Source organism: Heteronotia binoei, chromosome 8 (genome assembly GCF_032191835.1).
Source record: "Heteronotia binoei isolate CCM8104 ecotype False Entrance Well chromosome 8, APGP_CSIRO_Hbin_v1, whole genome shotgun sequence".
Taxonomy (NCBI): domain Eukaryota; kingdom Metazoa; phylum Chordata; class Lepidosauria; order Squamata; family Gekkonidae; genus Heteronotia; species Heteronotia binoei.
This window is the reverse complement of record NC_083230.1, coordinates 32,828,252-32,838,251: the sequence shown is the minus strand read 5'-3', so window position 1 is coordinate 32,838,251 and position 10,000 is coordinate 32,828,252. Positions and strand designations below refer to the sequence as shown.

The 10,000-nt window shown below is 35.3% G+C and overlaps 1 protein-coding gene across 8 annotated transcripts in view; it reads left to right on the top strand.

The window, feature by feature from the left end:
- FOXP2 (forkhead box P2) overlaps positions 1-10,000 on the top strand; it is a 919,977-nt gene that overhangs the window by 463,289 nt on the left and 446,688 nt on the right. For all 8 annotated transcript variants that reach the window (XM_060244871.1, XM_060244870.1, XM_060244872.1 and 5 more), the window contains one exon: positions 7,045-7,222. In XM_060244871.1, coding sequence (XP_060100854.1) covers positions 7,055-7,222 — 168 coding nt within the window. In that variant the 5' untranslated portion in view covers positions 7,045-7,054. The remainder of the gene's footprint in view (positions 1-7,044; positions 7,223-10,000) is intronic.

The window sequence follows — 10,000 nt, the reverse complement described above, 5'->3', positions numbered from 1 at the left end:
GAAAAGAAAGGAATTTGTGACCAATCAGTTGGGTGGGAATGTAGGAAAAGGAATCAGAGTAGCTTTGGGTGGGAGAATCAGAAGTATAGACAAGAGCTTGGAAAAGTTAATGAAAATAATGCATTGAATTGGGATGCAGGGGCTGATGACTTTAGAGTTTTGATGGATGTGGAATTTGATGAGTATTGATTCAACATTATTGCTAAGATGATGAGAGTAGGTTCTAAAAGCGAGCTTTGTTTGTTAATTAGTGCATCACATTTTTTAGAATAGAAGGCTATGGTATTTTGTGTTTTGTCTCAGGGGAAATCTGTCTTCTAGGTGTAATTTTTTTTGGCTTCCACAATTGTCACTGTTTTATCCTACCATATTGCTTCCTGACTATTGGATGTATTCCATTGACTGACAGTAGTAAACTCTCCCTAGTCTCTTTGGAATTTTTGCCCTCAAGAGAGAACAGTTGTTGTCAGGAAGGAAGTTTTTAAGCTATTACAGCTTTGATAAGAACCTTATAATGAAATTAGGTTTCTTTTGGTACAGGGTTCCTATAATGTAGCCTAGAAGGTCTGTGACTCCAGATGTATGTAATGCAAAGGATATAATATCTTTTAGACTTGGTGTGGTGAGTCTTAGGAGCAGTGTGGTGATATTTAGCGGTTCAGCTCCTTCTTTACAAAAGGTTCTTGAATTTTCAAACGAAATAAATCACTGAAATTCCAGAGATATTTTTAGTGATACAAGTGAGTTAAGATGGCACAGTTACTAAGGCTTATTTCATACAAGTTTGCATACTTCTGACTTGTAACAATGAGTGGAATGTTATACTGTGAACAGAGATGATTGCTATGGGCTAAGTAATTTCTATATGTGCAGCATATGCAATGTCATGGGTGGGGAAGATTGTACAACATAAAATGCAGACAATGGACCAAAGTTTATTTTTAGCATTGCTTTACTTTGAACACACCTACAATGGTCATCCATGGAAATAAAGAGTGGGGTTTGGGGTGGGATGTGGAGAATGATATTATATGGTTTTAATAATGTATGTTGGAAAGGCATCTATTTACATTCCTGCATGTTAACTTTTTTAAAAGAAAACCCTAGGATTGTCAGCTTTTTTACAACTTAATAAGCAGTTTTGTTAGTCACCCTTCAACATTAAAGTTTATTGCTATGTTGTACTTGTATGCTTTATACAGTTTAATTTCTATTGTTGAGCAACAAAAATAACTGTTGATATTTAAATTATCAATGTTTACCATTGACTTATCAATTTATACTGACAATGTGTTAAATGTTATGGTAGTCAGGCTTTGTCAGGCCTCTCTTCTGCTACCAGCATTCTAGGAAGCTATTCTTTTTTTTACTCCCTCGTGGAAAAAGAGGTTCATTAAAATGTACTGAAGCATAACAGTATGCATTTTGTCAGCTTAATTTATATCAAATTGCATGTGGTCCTTTGTATCTGAGTATCTAAATACATTGGCCCTGATCCAGAGAGAAAGTTGTGCTCAAGAAGACATTGCACATGGTAATAATTGTAGCAGAAGTAGCCTTTGGTAGCAGATAGGGTAGACTGGGCTTCCTGCTCTCCCACATGCTTCATTAGCCTTATGATAAGCCACATCACCATTCTCCTCATGCAGTGCTGGAGAGGACTGAGCTTTGGCTACATTGCATCTGAGTGCCCATCTATGGTGAATTCCAGTTCCCCTCTGCTGAGTGGTGTGTAAGGACCATTTACTGAGCATAGGCATTCTGCTTAAAGCTCTGCAAATGTAGGACCCTGTTGCATGTGCAATGTCCGAGTTCACAAGGAAGGATCCTCCTACGGAAGCCTGCTTTGTCAGATGGAATTCCCTTGCTGATACAATTCAGAGGGCTTTTGGTTTTAAAACAAGTTGTGATTTGTGCTTCTCATATTGTAGGAAGATGTTTCAGTTCAAATGGACCTACCTGATTCTTTTATGAGTATTAGAAGAATACTACAGTGTGTTCCATTATTCCCATGCTAATGCCTGCCTTTGAAATACATCATTTTTCATTTAAATGTGTGGAGACAATCAAGCTTGTTTGTGTGAGTTTTGTTCTTGTACATACAACAATGCCCTCACATTTGGCATTGTGATTTATAAATATTTAAGACTTGCTATGCTAGTCTAGACTTTAAATATATTGTACCTTGTGTTGGTGATGAATTATCTAAGAAATAAAAAAGGAGGCTATTTGATTAATTCCCACCCTCAAACTCTAAGCTTAATTGAGAGGGAAAGGCCAGAATTTAGGGTGATTATTAGAATTAAAATTTTCATATACAATATCATAAGGAAGGAGCTTCAGATATGCCCTTTGAATTCTAGTATGTGTTTAGTTAATGAATTATTAGTAATGGTTTTAAGAGATGGTGCTTTTTTATACCTTTAAATAAACAAATGCTTTTGCCATCCCCCCAAAACCAACTGTATTTATTTACAATATGTATACATCGCACACACACACAACTTCTGCCAAGCACCCAAGAAGCAAATGTTGTTCATACTCTAAACATTTGGCATGTATAATGGGATTATTGGTCTTTTTTCGTTGAACAGCATGCCTACATGCCACGTCACAAGCTATATTTGAAAGCCACCTCAATTTCAAAAGTTGCTTGTCCATTCAGACTGGTATCTGTGAAGCCATGGCTCTAGTTGGACTTGGATTTTATTATATAGTTATTTACTGCTCATGAGTGGTTTAGAGATCAACAGGATGTAGGCGAAGCCTTGCGACAAGTTGTGAAGGTCATTGAACATTTATGAACAGAGTCCCCTATAGTTGCGTATCATGCTCAAGTTTGCTTTATCTTGAAACGTAGAATTGCTAAGCCAAGACGCTGAAGACAAGAAGATGTTAATTTATTGACATATTTCCTTTTTTAGGAAGTTTGTTGGTCACCGTGTTTAAGGAAAGAAAATCATTAACACATTTTAAAATAATGAAGTATGCCTTGGGTCCTGGCTTGTAGCTGCCATGTAAAATCTTGGTCATTCTTTCTCAACTGAAAACCCAGTTTTGTCAGCTAGACTATAAAAATGAGTATAACTGCAAGCCCACCCATGATGTATGAAGACTAGCATCTTTCAGAAAAAGGCCCACTAGTGGAGATTCAAAACTTTCTCTCGATATAGTTTCTGAAGTTCTGAACTGCACCAGGCCCTCACTTTCCAGAGATCTAGAAAACAATCAAGACAGTGTTGCACAAGATAGTACATATTTCACACTGTTCCGTTTTATACCAACATAACTCTTAGGGGAAAAACAAAACAAACAAATCTAGATTCCGCCCCCCCCCCCCCTTACAAACCTATCATAAAAGTAAGGAGGTCTAATTGAGTAGTGTTTTTTTTATCCTGCTATTTGTACAAATAAAAGACCACATCTTGATGCAAAATAAACACAAAAGCGCTGTTGTGACTATAACAGGGAGTCATATACTAATTTATATAATAAGTGGTTGTGCACGCTTTATTCAAGATTATGGCTGCAAGAAATGGCATGAATTGCTGGGTGTGTTTAATGCTGGATTATAGCAATTTGAAACATGTCAAACACATGGCTAATGCCTCATGCTTCACTCATTCTTGCGTAAACCTGCATAGCCACTATCCATTATACCCTTGGTAACAACACAATTCTGCAAGTAAATATTGTTACACTAAGTAACCTTTCAATTCAAGTTGTTTAGGAAGAGAAAATGCAATCTTGTGCAGTCAGTTTCAGTGTCACTTTAATGTTTCAAAAGGGAAGTGGTGTAGAGAATAAGTATCTGTACAAGTGACTTGCTGATTTAAAGAAACCTAGAGAAAATTTTAAATTACTGGCAGGAAGAGGTTTGAGCCAAGAGTAAAAAAGCATCTTCGCCTAATTGTAGCCTGAGTATTGCACTTGAATTATGTGATTGTTTGTTAAATGTGAGGCAGTAGTCCATGCACTCCCACTAAAAGCAAGCAGCTAAGGTACTTGTCTCTTCCATATCTTTGAATGACAAACAGTTGTATGAAGGTAGAACTGTCCCAGTTGGTATACACTTGAAAACTCCACAACAGGGCTCTGGAGATTTATACATTTATTTTTACATGGAATATGTGTATGTGTGCATGGGCACATGTCTGTATGTGTGATTCTTTTCTCTTCCTCAGTTAAACTGTCTTGGAATGGGAATGTTATAGTCTTGAATGTATTTGTCAGAAATATGAACAGCTTGTGAGCGCTATCTTTCTATGATATTGACAAATGTATTGTAGAACAAGCGCTTTGGTCTTCTGTCCTTAAGAGTTTGAGTTTCAGAAGCAGCTTTCATGAATTACTCAGAGAGTAAATAGATGTTTTCTCAGTGCCAAATTGAAGGGATTGCAAAAGTAGAACAACCATGTGTACAACCAAAAATCTCAGTTTTGAAGCCAAGTTGCAAAGTAAGGGTGCAAAGTAACCAAAACAAACCTTCAGCTGAAGGGACTGCTTACTTGAACTGTTTTATTTTGATCATTTAAGTCCAAATGTTAGGCATATGTAGCTCTCTTTGGAGGATGTGTTACTCACTTCCCTCACCACTTCATCTTCCAGGGAATAGTGTACTCTTCTGCTTGTTCCTTTTCTGGATTTGTTGATGCTGGATCAGACCTTTATGTTGTGTTAGAGTACCATTTAGTAGCCACGTTTTGTTAAATCTAATTGCACAAGCTGATGGATCAATTTAAGATGTGAAGTATACACTATACTTTAGAGCTTTCTGTGGATACAGATATGCATTATGATGTGTTATGCCTTTTGCTTCATGAAGAGGTAGAGAATTATTAACGTTTTTCTTTCAAATTGTGTAGAATGTATCAGAAACATGCAAACATATGATTTTGATTTTTAAGCAAGATACTTCCAAAAATGCATGATTTTTAAAAATTGGTTGGTTAAGCTGCATGCACAGTGGGTTTGTCCTTTAATGATTATAGCACGATTGATTATAGCATGAATATAACTCAGTGTTTGCATTGTGAAAGAATTGTAAAATTATCTTATTTGTCTTAAAGACATCCCCCCCCCCCCCAATCTATTTGAAGGTGTCTTGAAAAAGGCAAGGTCTTCCGTTCATGTGTTCACAGTGACGTGTGCTTCAAATGCATCAGTGGAATATACTGCTTTTAACAAGTCTACAGAGTAGTAGGATATGCATTAGAATTTTCATATAGCAACTAAAAGCCATCCGAACATTTTTGCTGAATATTTTAAACATGGTGCATGTAAAATTTATGCCTAATTTGAATACTTATTAGCTGCCTAATCTCAGAAACAGTATCACTTGGTTTTCTTCTTAGAAAATCCGTCCTCATGTGTTTCACATTTTTCAATTCTATGCTTCTTCGTAGTTAATGTTGAGTCAAATGTTTTTAACAAGGGCTATTTGTTCTTAGACATATCTGGTTCTACAGTTGTTAACTATGATTGTGGCAGCTGCCCTTATTTATGTGAACTATGATCAGGCTTGCTATGGTTATGATTCTTCTTGACCAAAACTTTTTTTTTTTAAGTTACGGTTTTATCTTGTAAAACATTTTTAAAAGCTCAGTTTTTATTTGCTCTTTCAGTCTTTGCAAAAATCTGCATCGCTGTATGACCAACATTTATATCATTTGGTGTTTTCGTATGGTAGAAAGAAATATTGTTTCTCAGAGTGAACTGAGAACAACAATGTTGTGCAAGGGGGGGAGGTTCCTCCAACCCTTAGGAACTAGGCTTTTAAACTCTCATGTCAGAAGGTTTTGGGGATTTTTTGCCTTGGAAATCTTTAGGCATTGTAGGGAAATGAATTGAAATTAGCAGCTTTGGTGCAGAGTAGAATTTAGGTAGCTTGGAAAACAAAAATTGGATACAAAATGCACTTGAAATTCTAGTATGTAACAGCATGTTAGTTCTTTATTTACTGCAATGATTTCAACTGATCTTGGCAGGACATCTCATTGCTATCCTGAAAGTACAGTATATTTATGCAGTGAAAATGATAAAACATTTATTACTGTAGAGAAGGTAATATGCATAATTTATGCTGTTTTTAGCACAATCATTAGTGATATTCTTGATAGATTTTATTTCCAGCTTTCATATCTAATACATGCCTGGAAAATTAATTTTATATCTTTCATTTATTTGCCTATGTTAAAATTGAGTTTTAAGTCATCTTCAAGTGAACAGTTTGATTGCTGCTCATGCATAAGCTTAATTACTTCCCAGGAAGGACAGTATTAAATGTTTTAAATGTCAGAAAAAATAAATGAATATCAGCCATTTGATTAAAAAAATAGGCAATATCTGACATGTTTGCAGCAGGAGCTTTTTCTTAAAATGCCTCCAAGGCAAAATTTTATTTAGTCACAAAAAGAAGAGAAGCCCCATTATACTATTTATCATTGGTTGATACCATATGATTTGTAACACCCTTACAAAATTTTAATTTTGTATGATTAGCTGTGCATCATTAAACAACAGCATTGCATAAGAGATGCTGTAAAATTCTGACAGAATCAAGATAGTGAATATTTTAAAGAAGGCTGTATAGTCACCCATGGTTGTCATAGCTAGATAATGTGAAATACTGAGCAGAGTGTGAAATTCTGCCTTCGTTTTAACACTGGCTTGGTCGCTAGACTTTAAAATGTAGTTGTTCATGAATGCTGTTTGGCCATGCCGCGTGCAGGGTGTGTGTGTCCCCCCCCCCCCCCCTGTTTAAATGAAACTATCCCACCAATTGCTTATAGGAAGCATAATTTCAGTTATTAGTATATCTGTGAAAGCAGGGTTTGGTTTGTGTTGTTTGCTACGACTGTGGCAAGGATTCATACATACATACATGCATACATCTAGAGAGAGAGAGAGAGAGAGAGAAATATTTCTCTGTTCTTCTCCTCTTCTAAAGATTCTGTCTGTGTAATTGGCAGAGAGGGACATCTTGATAATGAAAGTGTGAAGGTGTAACGTGTGTGCTAATTGATACTTCTTAATCACTTTTAGGTATTAAGTCATGATGCAGGAATCTGCGACAGAGACAATAAGCAACAGTTCAATGAATCAAAATGGAATGAGCACTCTAAGCAGCCAATTAGATGCTGGCAGCAGAGATGGAAGATCAAGTGGTGACACCAGCACTGAAGTAAGCACAGTAGAACTGCTGCATCTGCAACAACAGCAGGTAAGTTTTTGTTGTTGTTGTTGTTGTTTTGCCTTGGTTTTTTGATACCATGCAATTACTTTCTGTTTTGATGGCTTTTATCCTGATGTGGATTTTGTGCATTTTTAAAAATATTGCAGAAGGGGAGAGAAATTCAGGGAACATTATTTTGTTGTTTGTTTTTGTGTGTATATGTGTGTATGCTTTTGCTCCTGCATGTTCACCTTCAAATACCAGATTCTGTTTCATGCTTTGATAGGTTTGGAGATTTCTACATACTTTTATTTTGATTCATCTGTCATATTTCTAAAACTTTCCCCTCAATCTTCTCAAGCAAAGATGTTTTAAAAACCTCCAGCTTCTCTGAGTGATACTGAAAAGTAAAACACTTTGCTTTCCACCAGAGGGCCACATTACTTGATACTTGAATTCTTATAGAATGGAATTGTTTGAAGACTAAGCTAAGGTGAAAGGACCACAGTGACTTTTTGCAGTACAGATGCTTTGCTGTGATAGTTTATTTCTAAAAGAAAATAAATAAAATGAATGGCACTTAAAATCAATAAATGGGCCTAAAGGACTTGTTCATTTTGGTGAAAAAATTATCCTATATATTTGGATAAGGGAGGGCAAATCCAGTTCCCTTTGCTACTTATAAACTAAAAACTTTTTATTTATAGATATGTAACTGTTTTCAGTATTTCTGAGTCTAGAGAATGTTATTTAAGAGGGGACTTCTGTAGTTAATATTATTAGTTAATAATTGTTTAAAAATGTCATTTCCATAAGGACTGGGTATGGCTTCATAAGGCTTTAAGCTCCCCCCATCACTTTAATAGAATTGTGTAATTAGACCGTCTTTACCTCAGATTTTGTATAGATTTTGCAATGTGCTAAGCATCTTGTTTGGACTGCTAAGGTGCTTGTGGTACCTATTGCTTTCACTTGTTAAGGCACAGATTTTTATCTTTAATTTATAAACAGGTACATTTTATGATCATCGTCTGGATTTGATTACAGCAGAAAAAGCAGACTTGCTAAAGTAAATCTGTTAAAATCAAGCTTTGTAGGGGAAAAATTATATAATTGCTGTTATATTGCTGTAATATGGGCCTCTGTTACTACAAATGAACAAAGTAATAATTTGTTGCTTTGCTTTAATACTGGTTTTTAGTACTAATATTAAATAGCTGGTATTATTACAGTTCGTTGTAATGATAATAACTAGTATATGAGAAAAACAGTTTTGCTTTGAAACCTGAGAAGACAGTTAGGAGTTTTATATCTGCTTACAGTTTCACATGGCAGTAGTTTTGATTTGATTTGATTTATACCCCATCCTCTTTCTCATTCAATTGTAGCAAAAATACTTCAGAAGCATTTTGAAATCTCTTTGTGGCATTAAAAATACATAATTATTAATATTGTCATTATTTTTAAAAAGTATATTTTATCAAACCTTCCATATTATTGTACGATTTTGAAACATTTATCTACTTGCACATTGTGCCCATTTTAATACCTTAAAAAGATATAATCTTGGGACTGTACAGCAGAGAGAGAAAAGAGTCAGAATAATATGTTACTTACTAATTTCTCAAAGCAGCAGCCCTAGATATGCTAGCCAATTTGTCTTCATAGTCACAGCTACCAGTAGGTAGCATTTACTAAGACTACAGAGAATAACAATTAGAGACAAAAATATCCAGTTGAGTACTAATATCAGACAGGTTGGGAGCAGGAACAGGCTTAGGGTTGACAATTTTTTCCTTCAAAATTTTTGATTAGATCTTAAATAAGCAGACTGACAAATCAAAGCCCTAGGTCCACTTAATGGGACTCAGGAGGCGTTTTATGGTAGATGTCTGCACCACAGGCTTTAGGTACAGCCTGAACCTGAAATATAAATTGTTCTCCAAAATACATTGACGTTGAATATAAACCCCTAGTAAACATGAGACATGTATCCATTACATAGGGTGTGCATATGACTAAAACTTATTCTTTTCAGGAACTGTGCTCACAAAATGTGAATGAAAGAATAACACAAGTAACTTCATTGGTGCTCCTTGAGGTATTCTCTAAAGTTGAGGAAAAACTTAGTCGAGGATACAAATCAACTTTGAAGCATACAAGAAATATATTAGTGTGTTTACTGTTTATTAATATATTTGTGCAAAGTAACGTACAACAATGTGAGGTAGTCTAGCTTTTTGTTGTTGTTGTTTTTAACGTTCACCATTAGACTGATGTTAAGATACTTCACTGATGTTCTGTGTCTTGTGCACACCAAGCAGGCAAACTTGCTACTCTTTTATAAATATACTAGATTTTCATAGTGAAACAAAGAAACTTTGAAAATCTGATCACTGCTTCTCTGAAGCTCATTAAACTTTTGGGATGGAAGACAGCATTGTCTCTGTTTACCAATTATTTAAATATTACTGTTGTGAACCAGCAGTGCATTCCCAAGCAGGTTTGCAGCATTCTTAGCCTTTTAACTTAAGTAACTGTTTAGGATTCCACTGCACAACATTTGCTGGAGGTAGTGCTAATACTTTGGTACAATTAGATGTAAGAGTAAAGTTTGCAAATTGAAAACACTCAGGTTATATCACAGTAGGTTTAATAATTATATATTTGATCCCAAACAGTTAGGCAAGCTAACCTTTTTCTTGGAAGGTATTGTGTGTTTATAAAGCATTGTCTCTGTTTTTGGTTTGATGTTTGTACTTCGGGCTTGATAGATAACATCGCTGGGATCTTGTATATGTCTGGAAAGTTTAACTTAAATTTGGT